The 23953-nt window shown below is 36.4% G+C and overlaps 1 protein-coding gene and 1 long non-coding RNA gene across 4 annotated transcripts; one reads left to right on the top strand and one right to left on the bottom strand.

Annotated features, from left to right (window-relative positions):
- The first annotated feature begins 1098 nt into the window (after positions 1-1098).
- On the top strand, positions 1099-19976 carry zgc:172122 (uncharacterized protein LOC571844 homolog). Of its 3 annotated transcripts, XM_067442696.1 has the most exons (9): positions 1196-1258; positions 2418-2481; positions 2803-2857; positions 2982-3057; positions 3811-4143; positions 5921-6250; positions 13240-13521; positions 13642-13747; positions 19687-19976. In XM_067442696.1, the coding sequence occupies exons 4-8, from the start codon at positions 2988-2990 to the stop codon at positions 13728-13730; spliced, it is 1104 nt and encodes a 367-aa protein (XP_067298797.1). In that variant the 5' UTR covers positions 1196-1258; positions 2418-2481; positions 2803-2857; positions 2982-2987; the 3' UTR covers positions 13731-13747; positions 19687-19976. The 3 variants fall into 3 exon arrangements, with proteins under 3 accessions (XP_067298796.1, XP_067298797.1, XP_067298799.1); XM_067442695.1 differs by lacking the exon at positions 2803-2857 and having other exon boundaries at positions 1099-1258; XM_067442698.1 differs by lacking the exons at positions 1196-1258; positions 2803-2857 and having other exon boundaries at positions 2453-2481; positions 2953-3057.
- A 2532-nt stretch (positions 19977-22508) lies between these two features.
- On the bottom strand, positions 22509-23583 carry LOC137073983 (uncharacterized). The gene is made up of 3 exons (XR_010904841.1): positions 23508-23583; positions 23229-23329; positions 22509-22855 (listed from the first exon to the last, which is right to left on the bottom strand). It is a non-coding gene; the product is annotated as an uncharacterized lncRNA (long non-coding RNA).
- Between the last annotated feature and the right edge of the window lie 370 nt (positions 23584-23953).

Below are 23953 nucleotides of genomic sequence, written 5' to 3'. Positions count from 1 at the left end.
TAACAACATATTTCCCTTTACTGAAAAACACATAAACTAACACTTAACAAACACTAAATAACACTTTACTCCCTACATTTACTCTCTAAAATACAGTTCCTTTACAAAGCATGCTGAGATCCACTGACAACTTAGTTATATGTCAAAAAAAAATTATTATTGTAGTTTTGACACAAATGAATTAAAGGCACAGTTCACCCAAAAATGAACATTATCCCATTATCCCATGATTTACTCACCATCAAGCCTATATGTGTATATGACATTCTTCTTTCAGACGAATACAATCAGAGTTTAAAAAATGCTTTATAATGTCAGTGAATGGCTATTTCTGGTTTGAAGTCCATAAAAATGCATCATTGAAAAATGCATCACCATCATAAAAGTGCTCCACAGTCCACACAGCTCCAGAGGTTTAATAAAGAATAATAAAGGAAGCTTAAGTGTTTCAACATCAAAGGGAGATGCTCCATTAACAGGTAGTCACTGGAACTTGCGCTGTGCCTGTGTCCACGTCATACGCTGGAACGCCAGTCTCTCGTGAACATGCGTACAACAGGTAGTGGAAGTTAGAGATTACAGTTTGTATAGTTTTAAAGGTGGATATTTTTCTTGCACAAACGCATTGCTTAACTTTAGAAGGCCTCGGAACCGTGTAGAGCACTTAAATGATGGATAAATATGGACTTCAAAACAGATCAGCCATTATAACTGCCATTATAAAGCTTGGAAAAGCCAGGATATTTGTAATATAATTGTATTCATCTGAAAGAAGAATGTCATATACACCTGATGACTTAATTTTCATTTTATTTTTGGGTAAACAAGAACTAGCCTACCCCTTTATGTACACTATTCGGTGTAAATAATAAATATATTCGGTTGACTAAACACAATTCAATTAAGTTGTGACAAAATGTTTTTAAAAAATGTTAGTACTTTTAAATGAATTAAACTGAACAGTGTCAAGTGGTGTAGATTTCAGTGTAGATATTTTGTTCAGATGGCTCTCACCACTAGATGTCGCTGTTTACTAGGTAATATTAATTGCATACTTCCATGCACTGGACGTCACTGGGCCTTTCTATAGCACACTGATTGCTATGCTTACCACGATTGGATGGCCAAACTTCCTCACTTGCACTTCCACTTCCATTCGTATCCCGAATCACACACATGACAGAATAACGCTGAGGCACAGGATTTGCCAACGCTTGTTTTTTTGCAATACGAATGAAACGCAGCCATGTTTTGCAAGGTGAGTCGCATATTATTTTAAATATTGTATTAAACTTAGTTTAGTTAAGTGAATAATTAAGTTAAATTAACACTTAATAGTTTTAGTTAGTAAAGGTTAAATCAAAACAGACGCTAAAGTGTTTGCAATCATTTAATGTTCTTTTTAAGTTTAAGTAAAAGTAACGAAAACATATTTTCATAGTCGACTAATTTAAAATGCACTATGGCCTGTAGACTTCTATCTATCTATCTATCTATCTATCTATCTATCTATCTATCTATCTATCTATCTATCTATCTATCTATCTATCTATCTATCTATCTATCTATCTATCTATCTATCTATCTATCTATCTATCTATCTATCTATCTATCTAGCAAACTATATAATGTTTATGGTTAATGAACTGTATTATAAAACAATATCATTATTAAAAATCATAGTCTGTTTTTTATAATTTAAAGAAAAAAATAGAATAAAATAAAGGTAAGCTATTTCCTTTATTTCCTTTTTTCTTTCTTTTTTTTAAAATGGGCTGCTAACAAAAAATAAAATAAAAAATGAAAAAACCCCAGCGGTATCAAAATTGGTCCAACCATGATCTTTCATTTAAGGTCAGAAGGGGTGTGTGGCTGCCTGGAAGTATTTGTCCTGTGGCCCAAAAATCATCTGCTAGCATCAGTCTTAATGTCAGTTTACTGGCAGAGTTTAGCCACAAGTGATTTTAATCATATAGTTTGTGTAAAGAGCAAGAGAAGCTATTTACTCAAGTCAATGTTAGTCTCTATAGTCTAGACAACAAAGTGGGAGTTTTGATGGTACCCAAACTGTTGTTGAAGCTCCAGAAATGTAATAAACCATGACAGGATGCAGGTGGTTAGAGACTTTTCTTTTCATGCCATAAATAAACCAGGCAAATAATAATCAAAATTACCACACAAAAAAAATCCAAAAATGCTGAATTGCACCACTACGGCCCCTGGGAACGCCATAAATAGTGCGTTGAACCCTCAAATTCCAAAACAGACCACTTCTAGGACAAATATTTTCCTTAAAGTCTGAACTTAAACTCTATGCTAGACCAAATGCAAATATATCTGTACACCAGAACCATAACGTATTATTTGTTTGACAGTGAAATGTATCATTATTCATTTGTATTAATTTCTCTATAAAGCAATGGCTGTTGAGGAGCTGAACTGCTGATGTTTAGATTGTCTGCTCTTTACAAACCTGTGACTGTAAGTATCTTGTATTCCCTGATTTGCATTTTTATTTTTTATTTTTTTTTTATTTGCTAAGACATTGAATGTATCAATACTCATTAAGGCGGTACTGCCTTTATTATTGTAATTAACTATGTCGTTGTGAAATTTGTTTATGCAGAGTATGTTAATGCACATGGCTATACAGTATTCTGCACTGTACATTTTTTTTGCACAAATAGGGCACAATTTACTGTATAAATAGGAAGGAATTTTCCATATTGTTCTTGTTTTTGTTTAGTTTTTCTGGTGTTCTATTTGTATTTTGAATGAAGCATTGCATTGTGTTGTTTTTAGGGTTAACCGAAAGTTCTGTAAAATTACTGGATAATGTCCTGGCAGAAAATTACAAGTACATTTTCTGTTTTAATTTTTTTTACAGTGTGGAAATCTGTTTATTAAACACTCTTTGTCTTACTTGAATGTTTGTTTGGTCCATTGGTTCAGTGACCACAGTTAAAACGATATTCCTGCAGGTCAAGATGTGTGGATCTGTGTCTGGAATATCCCTGCAAGTCTGGGTTATACTGATGTTGCTCTCTCAACTACAAGGTGCCTGTTCAGCCTCCTTTCTGAGCATTAGATTTGAGCTCCAGTTTATACAAATTATAAAGAACAGGGAAATATTTTAACATCTAAAAACAATACTGGTTTTATGTGGGTTAGATAAAATGTTAAAAAAGTAATAAGATAGTTTCCCTTTGCTTTCTTTACATGTGAGTGTACACATAAGTGTACACATCCCAATCATTATTTAAAAAATAAAAAAAAAAAAAAAAAAATATATATATATATATATATATATATATATATATATTCAACCTTGACACACAGTCTTCAGGAGTCCTTTATGACATAAACTTACTTTTTAATGTTTTTTTTCCCCTGCATTTTCCTGCATGTTTGTTGAACCATAAGACTCAATAATGTTTATATTAAGAAGCAACAAAGCTTTATTGTGAAATCTGATAAACAAAGTAAAAGATTATGCCAAAATACTTTTTTAATTACTTTTAAGGGCAGTTATACCAAACTGACATGTTATACATTATACCCTATAAAAATAAAATAAAGTTGAATAAAAAAAATTAAAATAAAAGCTCCTTGTATAAGAGGTGAATGGGTGCATTTATAATGTGTATGAGTTACATTTTTTTAAATGTTTTTTTAAATAAATCATAAAAATTTTTTTTTACATTGCATCATTGACCCATGTGCTCTGTCATATCATTTTTCTAATATTATTAATTAAATATTTACAAAATGATACCAGTTTAAATGGTCGTTTTTTTTAATATATCCTAGGTAAGGTACTTGCACCATCTCATCTGCAGGCGACGGCTGGGCTTCCTTTCGTGCTGGCGTGCAATATTACAATGGAGACAGGGGAGGTGTTAAAACAAGTCCTGTGGTTCGACATGACAAATAAAACTATACTTCACTATCAGCCTGATAAATATGACCACATCAGCAAACTGGATGGAGTCGAGCTTTCACAGCGAACAGCAGGTCATCAAGCACACACCAGCATCATCACCATTGGAAGAGCTGGCCTAGCCAACGAGGGCTGCTACCAGTGTATTTTTGATGTCTATCCAACCGGGCAGCAGAGAGGAAGGACATGTCTTTCACTCACGGGTGAGGCTTCATAATCACTCTCAAACATTTTTAAAATATCAAGCGTATAGCATCAGTTCTGGCAGGTCATGTTAGTCAAACTTGCATCAGCTGGCTGTCAGCTGATCACGTCTACCTATAGGTATATGACGTCTGTCACCACATACACATATAAGCTCCTCAGTACTACCAGTAGCTGTCACCTTTCTCCAGTGCTCATATACCCTCCTCCATCTCCAGCTCCTCCTCTCGCCCAGTCAGGATTTGGTATTCTAATTCTCCTTGAATCAGACTAAATTCCTGAATTATTTTGTACAATATACTTCAGGAATTTAGTCAACATTATCAACATTAATGATATCTGCAATACATCATGTCGGTTCCGTTTTGTTTACCCTAAAGGGGCGTTATTGCTGCTCTCCATGCTCTTATCTATGCTAGGCTTCATGGGTGGGCTGGGAGTTCTTGCCCAGAACGGAACCATACACTGTAAAAAAACAAAAAATATGTTGGTTTAACTGCAAACAAAAGTACCCTGGCTGCCTTCATTTTTGAGTTTATTGCAATTAAAAATTTGAGTTGATACAATGAAGGAAGTTGGTTTAATAAATAGAAGAAACTCTAAATGTTATTGTATCTGAACCACATACAAAATTTGATAAATCATGAAAATTGCACAATTTGGCTTCACTGCATCTTCACAAATAACACACACTATTACCCAATATACTTACAAAGTTCTTTTTTTTTTAAAATAATATTTGAATAAAAGTTGGTCGATTTTCAAAAATGTTAATTCATTCACTCAAATTTTTAATTTCAATGAACTCAATTTTAAGCCAACCAGGTAACTTTTTTCATTATTTTACAGTGTACCGTCAATCCAAACTAATGGTCAATCAATCATCTTTGACGATAGAGGTCCTGACAGAAATCACCTATATATATATATATATATCTTCCCACGCACTCATGATGTAAAAATATTTATTTAGAAGGAAATATTACTCATCAAAGTTTCATCAAACAGAGGAAATGCTATTTTGTAGACCTGCGCTAAGATGGTTTCATAATGAATAAATAAACTCACATTGTGCTCAAAAGGCGTTGAAGAATTGTTATAAATAATGCCCCAGCAGGAAGTGGTGAGAACCACTTTCTTGCCTGGCCTCTTTTACTGACAAAAAACTATCATGAAAACCACAAGAGTCTTGATCAGATAAAAAAACTGCCACTGGGTTTGTGATTAGTTACATTTTATCAGCCTGACCCGAGTGTGGTTTGAAAGCGATTAGTGAATGCTTACATAATGTCACGCACAGGACAATTTAATAAATGTTAGAAATTATTATAAATATTAAAGGTTCTTCACGTGTTTTCGAAGCTTTGATTATGTTTACAGTGCGCTAAATGCACGCTCTTCTCCACGTGAGAGAGCAACAAGACCACACCTCCTATTTTGAATGTTCTTGTGGGCGGAGGGTTAGTCAACAAACGGTTCTAGTGACGTCATTAAAGCAGGAAGTGCAGGGGTGTAGTCCAAACCGGCCGTTCGCTATAGCCTTTGAAAGGGAACTTCTGTTAAATAAAATATCTCGCTTGGCATTGAACTTTATAATTTTACAGGTATTATTTATGCTCCAACATCAACATTTCACACTAACTAAAGATTGAAAGACGGAATCGCGAAGAACAGGACCTTTAAACCTTCTTTCAAGTATCTTTTTTGTCTCACATATTGATATTTAGCAAGTAGTTAAAAGGCATGTCAAATCTCCTCTTTTTTTATTCCTTCCAGCCATGGTGGAACTGATGGACAATAAAACAGTTGTGAGTGGAAAGTCTGTTACCCTTTTGTGCAAGTACATTCTCAGTAAGCGAGTCCGGCAGGTTTTATGGAAAAAAACTGCTGAGCAAGGGGACACCGCTACTGTTGCTTCTTATGTCAAGAATGAGAGACCCATCATTGAGACCCCTTTCAAGGATCGGGTAACTCTAAATCCCTCACTTGGCCAATCCAAGCTCTCCATACACCAGGCTCAGACAGAGGATGAGGGCTGTTACACCTGCGAGTTCCACACGTATCCCGATGGCATTAAGAGTGAAACAGCTTGCTTGTCTGTTTATGGTAAGTGAAAATGGCAGTAATAACAGAGATTTAGACATATTTATTTGGGTCTCACTTTCTACTATGTAGGCTACTAACATTTAAATTATTATTAATTTCATAAAATGCACTCAGTGGCCCTCATTTATCAATCTTGCGTAGAAACGGGCGTATATGTTGGCGTAAGATCATGCTTACACTCCTCTCACCACCTGATTTATGAAACTGTGCGCACCTCTGCAATCCAGATGTACGCAATACTTGCCCTTGATAAATGTGGCGGCTGAAAACGATCGTCATTAGAATAACACGCCCCTATATATTCAAGTCTCCGCCTCCCCCACGCCCTCATTTTAGGCCATGGACACACGGAAGACGGCAAAGAAGCGAAACTTCTCCGACGTGGAGATCGGGCGCGCTCAATCATCTCACTACTCCACTAGTCAGGGCACTGACTAGGACATAAGTCAATGGGCTGACTCCCTGATCAGTGCCCTGACTACTGAACTATTGAGATGATTGAGACGCGCCCATCGAGACCATCATCAGGGAAGTGGAAAAAACTAAATTTTATTTGGGAGTTTAAACAGTGGGATTAAAGGCACCCACAAAAACAAAATATGGACCCAAATTATGAGTACTGTTAATAGTGTGGAGGTTGATAAGTGCACTCCAGCAGTTTAAATAGCTGTTTGGATGAGAAATTACCATCACAATGCATTATTTTACAGCACATGTTTTGAAACAATTAGCATTTAATTTCGTATCACGGCACATGTATTGGGGTGTACGATATAATGATGATGATGATGTGATGTGGAGTTGCCTACCATTCATTCACATTAATAATTGCATGACAATTTGTAAGATTCTTTTTATTATTATTATTAGGATTTGTATTATTAATGACACTTATTGTTATTTAGAAGAAGAATGCCGTTATTATTTATTATTATTATTATTATTATTATTATTATCATTATCATTATCATTATCATTATCATTATTATTATTATTATTATTATTATTATTATTATTATTATTATTTAAAAGAATAAGAATGTAATTTTTATTATTTTGTCAGTTTGAATTATTCAGTCCCAGTCCGTGCCCAGCTGCCGCACAGGCTCGCAACTGGAGGAATACATGCCTCAAATGCTTTGGTAGCCTATAGTCACACAAATTAAACATTGAAGTCTACATTGCACAAAATTACTATGTTGTTGTTATTGTTGTTGTTTTTTTTTTTACAGTGGGTCATAATATAGCATATCTTTGTCAGTGCGTTTTGTGGTGTTAGGAATCGTTTTTCTGCACATTTTCGCACTAACTCAAACGTAGGCTACGTACACCACCTCCTGAGCTGGCGTAGGATTTGAGCGTGCCGTACGCCAACGTCCATATTGATAAATCTCAAAGTCACCGTGGGTTTGAGTGTACGCAAGGTGTACGCTGGAAATTTGGTGTAAGCACTTTTGATAAATGAGGGCCATTGTGTACATATATATTTTTACATTGCACTTACCCTCATGTAATTACTTCTGTAAAAAAAAAAAGTGTGACTATTGACCCTTCCCATAATTTATTCACCCTCAAGTCATCCTAGGTGTATATGACATTCAGACGAATAAAAAGTAAATATCCTGGTTAATCCAAGCATTATTGTGGCTGTGAATGGCAGCACAAAATTTAAAGGCTAAAAAAGTGCATCCATCCATAATAAAAGTAATTCATATGGCAAAAAAGCCTTCTGAAGCGAATCAATGGGATCAAAAAGAATGTCATATACACCTAGTACGACTTGAGGGTGATCATGGGCTAATTTTCATTTTTGGGTAAACTATGCTTTTACCCCCCGTACCACCAACTGTACCCTAACCATAATTTTCAATGAACCCTAAAACCTTGATTATGCATGGCTGTATCTAAACTGGCAGTTGGATCTCCAGGAACAGGATTGAGCACCGCTGAAATAAATTAATGTGCTATTTTGAATCAATAATATAATTGTTTGAATATAATTAAAGACTTGAGTATGATTAAAGTGTTAGTTCACCCAAAAATGAAATTCATATAATTAATGACTCATCCTAATGTTGTTCCACACCCGTAAGACCTCAGTTCATCTTCGGAACACAGTTTAAGATATTTTATATTTATTCCGACAGCGTATATAAGTGTAGGCACACTATACTGTCCATGTCCAGAAAGGGAATAAAAACATCATCAAAGTAGTCCATATGGGACATCAGTTAGTTCATTAAAATCTCTTGAAGCATCGGAAATACATTTGGGTCCAAAAATAACAAAAACTACGACTTTATTCAGCATTGTCTTCTCTTCCGCGTTTATTTTCAAACCTCAAATAAAGATTCAAACGGTCATGAATCAGTGTATTGATTCATGATTCGGATTGCGTGTCAAACTGCCAAACTGCTGAAATCACATGAAATTGGCGATCCGAATCATGAATCAATACACTGAATCATGACCGTTTGAATCTTTATTTGAGGTTTGAAAACAAACGCGGAAGACAAGACAATAATGAATAAAGTAATAGTTTTTCTTATTTTTGGACCAAAATGTATTTTCGATGCTTCAAAAGATTCTAATTAACTAACTGATGTCACATATGGACTACTTTGATGATGTTTTTATTCCCTTTCTGGACACGGACAGTATAGTGTGTATACACTTGGATACGCTGTCGGACTAAATATTAAATATCTTAAATTCTGTTCCGAACATGAACGAGGTCTTACGGGTGTGGAACAACATTAGGGTGAGTCATTAATGACATCAATTTCATTTTTGGGTGAACTAACCCTTTAATCAGACTCCTTTTATAGTTGATGTAATTCTTTAACCTCTTATTCTTTAAAAGTAAAAGTCTTTATTAGAGCTGATAAGAAATTTAGGATTTAACTTGAACGCATAGCAAAAGTTGTAATCACTTTAACTTTCAACATTAACAGTGTAAAAGATTCTTAAAGCCTTTAAATTAGCCAAAGTTATTTATTAAGTTACATGTTTAAATATACAGGCAGTAGAATTGAATAACATACTGAATAGAAAAACTGCTGTAACAAAAGAAAGCTGCAACAAATAATGCACTGCTGTGCAGAAGAGGCCATAAGATCCTTTCTTGTAGCATGAGGTTGTGCAGCTTTGTGCAGGTTAAAGACTTTCTCCTAGATCATCAGTTACTTTTCATTATTATTACCTGAGCAGTGGAATACCAACACCAAAACCAACTGACAGGAAATCAAAAGATATGGCAGGTGTGTCATTGAGGTGTATAAACAACTGTCTTTCCAGACAGAACCATCCTGTGCCTGGAGTGTCCCAACAGTTCTCCTCAATCAGCATATTGATGAATCCCTCGCCATTGTGCCATGTTTAATTCACATGTGTACTTTTAAAGGTATTTATGAAGTATAGGGCAGTAAAGAGTTTTTCCCATATTTGCTCTGCCCTGGTCAATGACATTAATTTTGAGTCATGATCTATTAGCTAATTAGTTCAAATAAAAATGCAATTCATAAAATGGTATATGCTATAATATCCACAAAAATGTTTCTAAATGACAGTGCCCAAGACTTCAAAAGGCACATCAATTTCACTTGTGTAATTTTTACTATACCACACGCGTGTGGGTTTGGAACATTTTTACATGCACACAATATCTGAATACGTGTGCAAATGGCAAGTCAATGTGTTTTTTTCCACAAGGGTTGTTTAGTTATTTCACAGCCCCTTTTGTCTGTCTTCGGGGTCAAACTAAGGTTTTTAACTGTATGTCTGAGTGGGTGTATTTGTAAGAAGTGGAAAGACAAAAGACAAAGTGCAAGTGAGAAAGGAAGAGAATGTGTTTGTACGCGTGTCGTTCACATTCTGTTTTCATTGTTGTGACGGAATGTCCCTACAAAGATGATAAAACCTGAAATTATCTAATAAAGAAATATACTAAATATACATTAGTATTCCTTAATAAACATTGCATATTATAATTAAACATAAAAACAAACAAACAAAAAAAAAACAGTAGAAGTCAATGACAAGTCTAAAAAATATTTATGTAAGTTTTATAAAAACATACCAACCTGAGCAATTCTGAAGACTGTCTTTGTGCTCTTTTCCATACCATCACAATGTATAGACTGCAGATTTCAAGATTTAAAAAAGGGCCTTAAAAGTATTATAAATGTGGTTCATACTTCTCAAGGTCTATATTGCAAGTCTTCCACTTTTGCTAGTTTAACAACGGGAAACATGGCTGGCGCGTGGTCTAAAAGGGTTGTCCCTATAGTCTCTTAATGAGTCATGGGTCTGTTTTGGGTGTAACGTGCAATAAATTAATCAGAGTCTCATCTCCCATTCCTTATAAAAGCCAGTTGCACTTGCACCACGACGGATTCGCTATTTACATGGTGGAATTTGCGAGCAGAAAGATTGAACGCTTTTCCAGAGAGGAATCCTTTTTTTGATAATTAAAAAATGTTTGTGTGCTGCTGCGTGTCCCTGTGTGTGTAATAAGCAGAGTGTATGCACATTGTGGACCCGCTTATAGATGCATATTACTAACACGCTCTTTAAATAACACAAATACTGCGCCATTGGAGTTTTTGTTCAATGGCGGAGTCGTTTTCAATTACCTCAAAATAGCAACACGCCAACAATGCACCTGAACACACCTCATTTTCACACCAGCACGCCCATGGGCACACAAATGGGTGCAAATGCATTTGCTATTTAAACAACATGGCGCTGGATGTGAAAATGATAACTGAGTCAGGCTGAAACTAGCAAAAAACACTTTGCACCAAGTGTATGATAGGGCTCCAAAATGTTAACTTTATATCCACTATGAATGAATAGTGTTGCCAGATCCATCCGATTTATTAATTAATCATTCAGACCTCTTTTATGAGAAATATGTAATTTGGACATTTCTTCTCTCTTGATGAGCACACCAAAGAGAGCCAGGGCAGAGGCTGTGAAAATTCATATGGACCACATTTGTGATGTGTTTACTAGAAGCACGCAAGCGCAACTCTGCCGTCATTATGAGGCCTGACCAGAGTTTGGTTTTTACAGCTCAGAAGGTATTGAGAGTTGCTAGACGATACTCGCGACAGATTAGATTTGCTGCCGCTAGTGTGCGTCTAGATTTCTAGGCTAACCTTTTATGGTATTTTGGGTTCATTTTTTGTAACGTTTTTTGGGTCAAATGTTTAACTTTAATTTGATGGATTAGTTCCTTGTTCACTCCGAACTCTTTTCTTAGAGATCTTAGATTTCTACAGAGAAAACTATTGCTCAGCAGTAGCGTTTCCTGTTTCAATGCAATATCACAATAAATAACTACATTCCTTATCTCGTGCAACTGTTTTACAATGGCGATGTTTACGGCAAGGGATGTTACTCTGTGGAAAACATCCTTTTCACTGGAAGGTGAATTCTCCTTGGGGAGAGAGCTCACAATCAGTCAGAGCTGAAGACTGGTTTAATGCTTGGCTGTGACTGTAGTTTAGGGGATAGTTTGGGATGAGGGCCAGTGCGATTACTGTGTCTCTGTTCCTCCAGAACAGAGCTCCACTGTGTTTGCTTTCTCTCTGTTGATATTCCCCAAACAGTCTGTCTGTTGTCACCAAAAAGCTCACACAGCCACACAAGTGGACAGAGCCTCACTTTCCTCTCATCTTGTCATGGTTTGTCCCTTTCTCTTTTATGTGACTTATGTCACAGAGTGCCTCTTTGATGGAGTCTGCCGCAGACATGACCAACGTCTGAAGGGTTGTAATCAGCATAACAACACAAGTGGCTTCTTTTTTCTTCTGAATGAAGCTACCACTTTCAATACAACAAAGAAGTGCAACAACAAGACCTAGACAGTATTTGCACTAGACATATTTCACATATTTGGACTGTTGTAAGGGTCCCCAGCTAAAAAGGATAGATCCCAACTAAATGTGTATGTTATCTCAACAGATTTTAAGTCTGAATATTTAAAAAGGAACCGATTCATCAATTCAAGCTTAAAATACTACCTTGCAAGTGCAACAAGATGTGGAATACTCTGCCCTACAAAGACAAAAGACTAGACTCGCTAGAATGTGGAACTGAGAAAAAATGACTTTAAAGATTTATAGTTGTCCAGACAAATGAATTATAAGGAGGAAACTGGAAATCTGTCAATTGGATGTTTTGGTAATGAAAATTATATACATAAAAAAGATCTTGAGCTGAAACTTGACTTTTGACCCCTATTTTGAAGTTACTGTGCTCTGGCTTTGTATTGTCTGCAAAATCAAATGCAAATGTAACTTCCACATGGTCAATATTTGTTTGCTGATCACCATTTACAAAATCTTTATAGTAACACCTGTGTAAAATTTAGTGACCATGGCATTTATTTGTGTTGATTTATAAGTGCTTTTTTATATGCAGCAGTCTGGTAGCCTATTCATTGGATAGCTAACTAGCCTATTTATGCTATAGGCTGCTAGCTAAATGAAGTAGATTGCAATCTAATATGTAAGGCTAATGCATATTTTGTTTTACACAATTTCTTACCTTGCCATTATTGGTGTTCCAAAGCAATATCAACCATCATTTTCCTTTTAGAGCAAATGGGCTATCCTTAAACGCTGTTAGTAAAAGCAACTGGTGTCACAGTGCTCTGCTTTGGTTTCTCTTGCTTTTGGAAGTCACTGTTAAAACCCATTCTTTTCTTGATAAAACACCGGGATTGACTCAAGATACTCGATCGCATGATAAAGGAGGTCTTGAATGTCCCAAAAATATCAATAACAAATTTTCGACCAAAAATGAAGTTACTGCCTTTTGCTTTTGTAGGGCAGTACTAATGGCACCTAATCATCAGTGTTTTCTTTGAACACAATTATGTATTGTATTTAAATTAAGTTAGGGTATTTTTCGTCACACTTTTAAAAAGATTATAATGTTAATGTCTTAAATATGTAATGAACTTCATGTCATTTTCCTAGTCCTGCCCAAACCTGAGGCCAGTTACGTCACCGTATCGCAGGGCATTGTTGAGGCGAACTGCTCTGCCGTGTCACGTCCTGCAGCAGAGATCTCTTGGAACGTGGAGGGACATAATCAAACACTTGGCCCTGCCGTGACATCATTTTACCAGCTAGGGGACGGCACCACAATGGTGGTCAGTTCCATTCAACTGCAGACTGAACTACTGGACGATGAACTTGTGAAGTGTGAAGTTCATCATCAGGGCCTTGGGTCTACCATCTATGTGTCTCTGAATAAATGTGAGTGAAACTTACTTGACTGTTTAGGGCTATATATTTTTACATTCTTCTGTTTTGTCTAATTTTGTTTCTAGATGGTTGTGAATATTTGATTTGGCTAATGTTTGTTTTTTCTTACAGCTAGGAACGCCCATGTCATTCTCATTTCAGCCAGCTGTGTGGCCCTTGTGCTGCTCATATGTCTGTGCATCTGCCTGAAGAGATGCTAACTTCACCTGCTGATATGGTCAGTATAGCACCACAAAAATGGCTGTCCACTTTAATATCATGTTTCACATCCTTTTACTTCTGTCCTTAATTACTTATCTTCATGTCGTTCGACACCCGTAAAACCTTTGTTCTTCTTCGGAACACAAATTAAGATATTTTTGTTGAAATCCGATGGCCTCCATTGGCAGCAATGACATTTGCTCTCTCAAGACCCATAAAAGGTACTAAAGACGTCATTAAAAAGTCCATCTCACTACAGTGGTTCTAAAATAATTTTATGAAGCGATGAGAATAGTTTTTGTGTGCAAAAAAATCAAAATAGCAACTTTATTAAACCAAGCACCACTACGCATGCGTTCTATAAAAATAGAAGTTTTATCATAATAATAATTAGAAAGAAATCAGCTTTAATACTCTCTCCAGTGACAGTGACACACATGATTGTGATAGCCTATATGATTTGTCTGATTTCTTCAAGCGGCCATATTTACCATGTTTACTATGGTAATGGTAAGTGCGCAGTCTTTTACATCACTATTTATGCCTTATACAGTGATCAGAATCTACATCGAATCACAAACAGTAGTTATTTAAAACACTCACTGCTTTCTGAAAGAGAGTTTTGAGATAAAATGCTTTAAAAGTCTTTAATGCTGATGTCACCTGGTATTTGAAATCATCCATGGACAAACTCGGGTAAACGCCACCTTTGTTTGTAACCACTCCTCTAGCCCGAGCTGGCTGGCTTTGGACCAAGGTATTCGGCAGGCCCAAAAAACCTTGGCCTTTGGCCTAGAGGAAGCCCCGATGAGACCCGATCAAGCCCCGGAAGTGATAGTGGAAACCTCACTGGCCCTGGCACGCACTTGCATGCACACTTTTGGACTGACCGTGGAAACATGGCTAATGATTTATCCTTACACAACATTATTTAGCTATAAAAATAACTATATTCATGCCACACCTGCAGACTATATCGTTCTGTTTATTCAAAGCGAATGCTTGTCTCGTACTTTAATTGCTCAAACTCAGGATTCTGATTGGCTGTTAAAAAAAAAAAAAGTTCATCAGCTGGCTAAAACTTTTCTGAAAGTACTTTCCGTTATTGTTATAGCTGTGGTGTTAAAACTCTATTCTTCTGGTGCTATTGTTTAATGTTGAGAACGATATTTAGAACTATATCTTAATCTTTTCTTATAGTTATCATCCTTGGTGTAAACGGGCCTTAAGAATGCAAGAATAATCACAGGAAGAAACTATCCAGTGTTTACTTTGGATCAATGTGTAAATGTTTTGTTTTTAAAAATTGGCTTTTGACATTAAACATTTTTAGACTGGGGTGAAGCAACAACTTCAGTATAAATGTAGCTTTGGAATTTGGTGATCGGAGCCAAATTAATAAAAGCTGGTGAATGTGGTAGATGTAAAGTCAAGATTTACATTTATTGTTGGGGGTCACTTTAAAGGACTGAAGGATCTATATAATAGTAGAATGTATCAATACAAATAGGACTACATTCATCTATCTAATCTGTACATACTTCAAAAAAGTAAAATAAAAATCAAAGTTAAGTAGTTTCTTAATTTTTTCCTGAGGTGTATACAGTATTGTCAGTCCATCATTTTAAAGGGGGGGTGAAATGCTGTTTCATGCATACTGATCTTTTTACACTGTTAAAGACTTGGAATCCCATACTAAACATAGACAAAGTTTCAAAAGTTAAGGTGGACGTTTGATGGGAGTATTTCTTTGTCAAAAATACTACTTCCGGTTAGTCATAAGTTTCGGCAAGTTTTTTGAGATCATGCGTCCCCTTTGACGTTAATGGGGGCGGAATTTCCTTTTATGGGCCTTACGGACAATTCTACCGGAAGCGCGTGAGAGAGAGAGAGGGAGAGAGAGAGAGGGAGAGAGCGAAAGTAACAGGCTACGCCCATCAAAGCGCTGGCTTGTAGGATGCTGGACAGGTGATGTGCACATAACAATGTCACCAAAAAAGTGCGTTTTTGGTTGCCAGACCAAGACAGTCCTGCACAGATTCCCCAAAAACCCCGCGTTAAGGCAACAGTGGATGTAATTTGCTTTTCCGGATCAGCAACTGAGTTGCGCGAATGTTTATATCTGTTCGCTGCATTTCGGTGCCGACTGTTTCATAAACAAGGCCCAGCTCGACGCTGGATTTTCCCGATCGCCTAATGCTGAAGGATGGAGCAGTCCCAACGTTAGAACCACAGGCGGTGAGTGAGACTGCTTCAAATGTCTGTGTTTTTGCCAATGCCCATCAAGTAGCCCAAACATGATCACGTATAGTTAATTGATCAATGGAGCATGCGATGTGTAGTGCGTGTACATGTGTTTAGCTGGCCACTATATGTGTAACTTTATGTTTGTGTATTGTAAAAGCACTCCAAACAACAATACACAAAGAGGGGGGAAATATGTTGAACTAAATAAGCACGCTTCTTCATTCAAATGCGCTACTATTCCGTGTCTTTCTATGTAAACACTAACTTAACCTGCCGTGCAAAACCAGTCCGCTTACTGTCTACACAAACCACGCGTAAACACACAAACACACGTGCACAACTGCACTTCCCACATGTACACCTTCAAAGACAAAAATATGACGATATAATTCAAGTATAAATATGTAAATAACACAAGTCGCTAAGCATATTATATAGTTAGTGTATAACTTGTACCACATAGAGACGTCCTGCTCTAGTCGTTTTTGCTGCTGCTCCTGTTCAACTGCAGCCTCTGGGTCTGATTCCGGATCATAGATGTATGGCTGTATCTGATTAAAAGCCATATTTTTATTTTGAATAAAGTTTTTTTCCCGCTGTTAGGGATGACACAGCTTTACGACACACTCGACTCAACACAATAGCAGCAGCGAGCACACGTCATTATTTAGCTCCGCTCACACGACACGCCCCCACCCGCTCGGCTTTTTTCGGAAAGACTCGGAACAGCGCATCTTTCTTATATAATTATACAAAAAATAAAGACTTTTCGGAGATATGCAGGATGCAATGCTACTCTATAGGTACTCAAGATTGACATGACACTGACTGAAACTGAGTGTTTCACCCCCCCTTTAAAGTTAAAGGTGCGGTATGTAGGATCGACAGCTAGTGGTTGAAATAGGTACTGCAGTCCAAATTCAAAATATCGGAGATCGTTGTTTCCCCCTCGCCCTTCACCTCAGACTCGAGGCTCACGCAGGTTGCCAGCTTGAGGACACAACAGGAGTGAGTGCATTGTCAATGGAAGCCACACTGTTGATGAGTTGATTTATCCGTATTTTAATATGCCCTCATTTATAGAGATTTTTAGATAGGTCGGGTAGAATCTCTGTTCTCTGACCCAGTTTGTTTGCTGGCTTCCATGGCAGCAATACGCTGTGTTTCCACCAACTGGCCACACGGGGTTTCGCTCAGACCAAAACAAAAACAGACATCATTACACGGAACATATATTTCAAAGTAGAACTGGTTGTAGCATTGTATGTTTATTTTCTCTGTGAAGCAAATAGGTAAATTTAGCATGTTTCCTAAATATCTGCAAACATATTATGGTATTTTTATGCTTTAGTAAAGTGAAAAACTTACATAAGCACCTTTAAAGGCTAAATCCCCAGAAACCTTTTACAAAGGAGACAATGAAAACAGAAGCTACTGGAGAAATGTATAGTCGGAAATGGAGTGAGAGACACCAGAGTGATTCACTAACTTCTCACTTCACACAATCTGTCAAAGTCTTCCTTCCTGCTTCATTCTAATCCGCTTTACTCTCAGAGAACCTGCAGGTCACCTGAGAGGGAAAGGAAATAAGCATTTCACATTGTTTTAAATTTAAACCAATAAAGTTCAATTTACATAAGAGGCCCTTGGGAGAACAGAAAGTCAAAGCCATACAGGAAGTCCACATCATTCTGTTGAGGTTTTGTTCATTGAGCTGTCGTCTTATTGCTCATTACGGCACACATTGACTTGTCAAGCGGACCTAAATCTCTTTAGGTCTGACTGGTTTATGGTTTGAATTTCATTGCGTCACAAAGTTGCACTAAATATATTTTTCAGCTTAAAGTAGCAAAGATTGCTTGTGAAACCAAAGCCAAGAGAGAAGGATGTTTTACAGAGACATATATATATCTACAGAACCACAGGAAGTCTAAGGAGTTACCACTTCCTGTCTATTGCAAAGAGCCTCTCAGCCTCACCTTGTACCATGACATGTCTTTTGAGTTGCCATCAGAAACAGGAAATTGTTTAAAAGCATCATATCACCTCCTCTATAGTGCTTCTACAGAGTTGAGGAAATGAAAATGAGTTGTGACCAACATAAAGTCAATGTTTTTACTTCCATAATGGGAATTACTGAGTGAAAGGATTTAAATGGGGGAGAGAGAGAAAGAGAGAGAGAGAGAGAGAGAGAGAGAGAGAGAGAGAGAGAGAGAGAGAGAGAGAGAGAGAGAGAGAGAGAGAGAGAGAGAGAGAGAAAGAGAGAGAGAGAGAGAGAGAGAGAGAGAGAGAGAGAGAGAGAGAGAGAGAGAGAGAGAGAGAGAGAGAGAGAGAGAGAGAGAGAAACGGAAAAGCATTTTATCCAATGGGATTTGATTGAATCATGAAAAGTTGGTGTTAAATTCCAGAATGAAGTGAGAGTGAATGTCTAAGTAGCTATTTGGCTATTATATCTTGATTAAAGATTATGAGGAAAACTTTTTCCCCCTTTGGAATAACAAGCTCTGATGAATAATTCACAATAAGAACTGTGTGATTTAATTTTGATTTAATGTTGAACGTTAAAGCATTTGGCCCCTCTGATCTAAATGCTACAATCCATATGACCCAAAACTGTGTTGCTGCTCCTTAAACATGTCATATCATTCCCCAGAAGTTTCCAGTTGAGCCTGGTTCCTCCCAAGAGTTTCCTCTCTCTTCATGTATACAAATGAGCTTTTTCCTTGCCATTGTCACCTTTGAATTGTTTAGTAGGGGCATTAGGCAGTTCTTGCTTAACTGGCTTTGACAATTTTTTAGTTTAATTCTATCAGTATTTTTGTTGTTTGTAAAACCATCTTAGCAGAGTGTTTTGCAGATCAGGTCATCCGTTAGCTTCTTAACAGTGGAAACACTGTGGTGTGTTGTTTTAAAGCACTGCTCTGCTTGTTTTAGCGGTAAACCTCTGACTCAATCCAACCCGCTAGATTATTTGTAATAACCTGTTTAGAATTTACTACATTGTCAAAAGAGAGCTAGACAGGGAAAGGAAAAGGTAATCATATTATGCAGCACATTTTCATCTCTATAATATTAGAAACACTGATATACTTGTGTACTTAAAGAAGTATGTTAAGTCTTTAAGACCAGAAATGTACTCTATAAATAAATAAGCATGCACATGTTTGTGCTGTAGTGTTCTCAGTTAAAAGAAAAGCCCATTACAAAAGACTAAGCAGATGGAAAGTGAAATTGAACACAATGGCTGTTTTTTTCTTGTTGTTGTTGTTTTAGTAATCTTGTTGATTAGAAGAAGAAAAGAAACAGCAGTAATATATATTTTTTAAATGCTAGATTTTTATTTTAGAAGTAGCATGAGGACACTCGTTTGCTTTAACCACATTTAATTTAAAATGATCTTTAATGCTGCTGCAAAAAAAAGAAAGATATTGTGTTAACAAAAACTAACTTCCCTGTTATCCACCTCAATGGTAGTTTATTTTATTACTGATGTAATCTCATGGGAGACAGGAAAAAGGGCTCAACTGGAATAATAAAATAATTTTGTGATTAGATCCTTCAACCCAACCCTGTATCAGCTCGAGATGGAGAGCATTTCGTTGTATGAGTTTAGCTATAGCTTTATTTGTGGGGGGTTAGGTTGAACATTGTGGTTTTGTCTATGACATTAACACTTGTCAAATTGTTTCTTTTTTTCTTCTTCTTCAGCCTGACTGAAATGAAAAGAAATGCTGCTATGTTCAGATGTTCACCCTGACGGAACAACGATGTGGCCTCTTTCTGAATCACAGACGTCTTCTAATATAACTGATATTCAGTCTAACAGTATAAAAACAAACATTTAATCACAACACTTCCAACACTAAATGCCTTATTTATTATAGACTGTATATTTTAGTAAAGCATTTTTTTCTTAGCCAAGCTGTACTGAATCATACTCTTACAAGTTAACTAAATCGAAGCAAACTTATCTGAAAGTGGACATTCTGTAACCGTAGAAAAGTAATAGAAAAATAACCCGATTTTTTTTTTATTGTTAGCTGTACAGTTGTTTTGATGTGTGTAATAAAAATAACAAGGCTTTATCAGGGGAAACACTCCTTTAGACATGAGCACTCTTTTTGGCTTTAAGTTCCAAGTTATTGTCTTGATGTTTGGATTAAAGAGATTCAAGTATTACAAACATTTTCCCACTAGAGGGAAGTACTATCATAGCTCATAGCCGTGCCAGTCTAAAATAGGGTATTTCCATGCCCCTTCCCCTTCACACCTCTGTTTTGTATAAAATTCTCTGAAATCTTTGAAATAATAAAGTAAACATGCACCTTGTTAATGAAAGTGACACAGTTGGTCACAGGATAGTTAAGTTTGCATTGTTAAAAGACAAACATGAGGGGTTTCAGGTTTCAGAGGTAGTTTTCATTCACCCTTACGAATGAAATAATAATAAATAAAACCTCAAAGTTTATCATTTTAAAAAGATTTCCAAAATGTAGTGTATTTGCACAAGTTTTCCTTAAAATTATTAGTTATGTATCTTAAGGGTTAAGTTCACCCAAAAATGAAAATTCTGTCATTAATTCCTCACCCTCATGTCGTTCCAAACCCGTAAGACCTTCATTCATTTTTGGGAAACAAATGAAGATATTTTTGATGGAATCCTAGAGCTCTCAGGCAGACCCCTCCATAGAAAGCTATTAAATGAACACTTCCAAGGCCCAGAAAGGTAAAAACATTGTTAAACTAGCCCATGTGACTCCAGTGGTTTAACCTTGATTTTATGAAGCAATGAGAATACTTTTTGTGTGCAATATTTTTTTATAAAATAATGACTTTATGCAACTATTTCTTTACGTCTGTGCAGTGGCGTAGCACCAAATTTTTGGGCCCTGGGTACAAACCATCTTGCTGGGCCCCCGTACCATGTATGTGTATGTATAGAAAACGGACTTCCCTGCCTCGGGCCCTGGTTACTCAGTACCCTTTATCCCCCCAGTCCCACGCCCCTGCGTCTGTGTCAGTCTCCTACACAGTTTATGTTGGTCAGCTCCTGTGTTAACATCACAGACATGTGCCATGAACAGCATCGGCGAGACTGAGCATAGGAGACTAGGAGACTGAGCATAAGAGCGTAGGAGACTGACACAGATGTGAAGAAGTTGTTGAATAAAGTCCTTTTTTGTTTTTGTCGCTTCATAAAGTTAAGGTTGAACCACTGGAGTCACATGGACTATTTTAAAAAGATTTTTACAACCGTTCTGGGCTTTGAAAGTGTCAATTAAATAGCTGTCAGAGAACTTGTATTTCATCAAAAATATCTTCATTTGTGTCCTGAAGATGAACGAAGGTCTTACGGGTTTGGAACGGGTGAGGGGGAGTTATTCATTTCTTAAGGGATAATTTAGGGCTAGCCATGCATTAAACGATTTGAATCCACAACGTACACTGTAAAAAAAATTGTGGTGGTTTTTGTTGGTTTGACTTAAAAAAGTAAGTAACCTGGTTGCCTTAAAATTTTGAGTTTATTGAAATTAAAAATTTGAGTTGATACAATGAAGGAAATTAGTAATAAATAGAAACTCAAAATATTTTTGTATCTGAACCACATAAAAAATGTGATAAATCATGAAATTAGCACTATTTGGCATTGTGTTAATACACACACATAATTATATGCTTACAGAATCTTTTAATAATCTTTTAATAAAGGTTGTCGAATCTCAAAAAATGTTCATTGTATTAACTCAAAATTTTAATTTCAATGAACTCAAAATTTTAAGGCAACCAGGTAACTTTTTTTCTAAATAATTTTTTACAGTGTAGAGGTGAAGAACCACCAGATGGGAAGCAGAGGGTTGTCTCTAGGTCGTGCATTAAAATCCTTTAATGCATGGCTAGCTGTGGATTATCCCACTTATACCTTGGTTATTAACAAGTTTAAAAAAAAAGTGAAAGATGTAACTGATTGTAACCAACACTTGAGGTATAAATTTTATGTCGATTTTACAACTGGACCAATATGATCAGAAGACTAGGTTTGTCTGCTGAGAGAGATGGTGCAACAGGAGTGAACAAACTCAGACGATCAAGAGTTTTGGTAAGAGTAAGATTTAACTGTATTGAAAACAACAATTGATTTCATTTGAATGCAATGACATATGAGTATTTACTCTATACTAAATGTGCACATTTCCCTTCTTTCCAGGAATGATATGGATGTTTCACTCTATGGAAACCGCAAATCAACCTTAAGTCCGAATTCAATTAGGTCAATTTAAATTTGCATATGTAGTGAGACTAAATAAAACTTTGCCTCTTTCTTTTCTGAGTCCTTTTCTTGAATTAAACCCTATTTAGTTTTCACTCTCTAAACAAGCATCCAATCAGTTTAACATGAACAAATTAAAATAAAACTTGAAACAATTCAGTTATTGACTGAATACCCAATAACCACAAGGTTCATTCACATTGAATTGGAAAACCTCAAAACGAAATAAAATTAAAAAAAATAAAATAAAATCAGTCCATGAATTCAGTTCAGTTTCTCATAAAAAAAATGGAAAAATCCTTGATGTGGTGTAATTCACAGTCGGTGCAGCTGATCCAGGATTAGGACGAATACAAAAAAAATCAAGTTTGTAGTGCAATTCCTCTCCTACCGTTCGATGAAAACGCGTTCAAGTTCACAAGAAGTTCTAAGGATTCACTCTACAGGTGGCCCGCCAGTCCAACTCTACCAAGATGCATAAAGTGCAGGAAGGAGTTGAGACGATTCACGAATCAGAAGGATTCACACTTGGATCAATCCACAACAGGCAACATTCAGCTGCTGGCTCCACGAACTCAACAAACATCACAGGAAGAAAAAAAACCCGGCCTTTGAACACACAAGGCCACAAAGAAAATTAATAACGGATGCTATAAAAGCACACATCACTCAGTTTGAACCCAATTCCTAATAAAACATAAAACAATATCCACTTGCATAGTGTTACATCAATTTGCATAACTTCTTTGTGCAATTTCTCTTACCATTAAAAACATTTAGTTTAACCCTTGTGCATGTACTTTTCAGTTAACACACAAACTGCACTTTAACACGTTATATAACATATACAGTGTCTTTTCTGCTTTAAGTTTACACATAAGACTGTAATCATCATCAATATTACACCAATAACAATCATTTGATGAAACGATGTGACTCTGTAATATACATGAATTGAGAATAAAGAAAGGCCTAAACTCACCAAGGAACTCACTCATCACATGTAAATCGACCAACGGGAAATTTCCGGAGCATACGCGTTCCAAAGTGTCACTCTTCACACAATCTGCTTCTCTCTGAACCCTTTTTGTTAGAGATATACATGTATACCACGTCACATTAGCTTAAACTAATGTTAAACACGTCATTAACATTCATTTAGAATGACACGGATATTCACGTAAACATCGCACTTCTGCTTGTTTCACACTCATCTCTACATTATATACAAATAATTAAGAGACTTATAAATCATCCTTACGTTACTTTTCTCTGACTTCGAGGCACTGAATCTCCCGGGATGCCGAGAAGCGTCCATTTGCATCAGCGGTTATAGAGAAAAAAAACAGATCTCGAACGTGCTGGATATAATAATCCCGCGACGGCGGAGCTTTAGTGACGTCAGACGCGATCTCATTGGATACATCGTAATGTGAAAATATCATTGGAGGATTTTAAACCTTTCAATATTTTATACATATATACTTTTATACAATTTTATGTAATTAATTGAAAATAATTACATCATTTATGGTCTCAGCCTCTTTATACTTAGTGTGTTTAACTCAAGGATTTGTTTATTTCGTTTTATTTTTTTCTCAGCCACTAACCACTAGTAACCTGGGTTACATGATGTTTTGTAATTTGTTAACAGATGGGTAAAAATGACGGTTATTTTCTTAAGTTACAGCTTGTTAGTTATAGCAC

This window comes from Pseudorasbora parva, chromosome 4 (genome assembly GCF_024679245.1).
Source record: "Pseudorasbora parva isolate DD20220531a chromosome 4, ASM2467924v1, whole genome shotgun sequence".
Taxonomy (NCBI): domain Eukaryota; kingdom Metazoa; phylum Chordata; class Actinopteri; order Cypriniformes; family Gobionidae; genus Pseudorasbora; species Pseudorasbora parva.
The sequence above is the reverse complement of the archived record's forward strand: the minus strand, read 5'-3'. Positions and strand labels throughout refer to the sequence as shown.

Coding starts and splice junctions, on each gene's coding strand:
- zgc:172122 (XM_067442695.1), top strand. CDS start 2,446: ATGTTTAGATTGTCTGCTCTTTACAAACCTGTGACT. Junction 2,482..2,981: donor CTCTTTACAAACCTGTGACT/GTAAGTATCTTG, acceptor ATATTCCTGCAG/GTCAAGATGTGTGGATCTGT. Junction 3,058..3,810: donor GTTGCTCTCTCAACTACAAG/GTGCCTGTTCAG, acceptor AATATATCCTAG/GTAAGGTACTTGCACCATCT.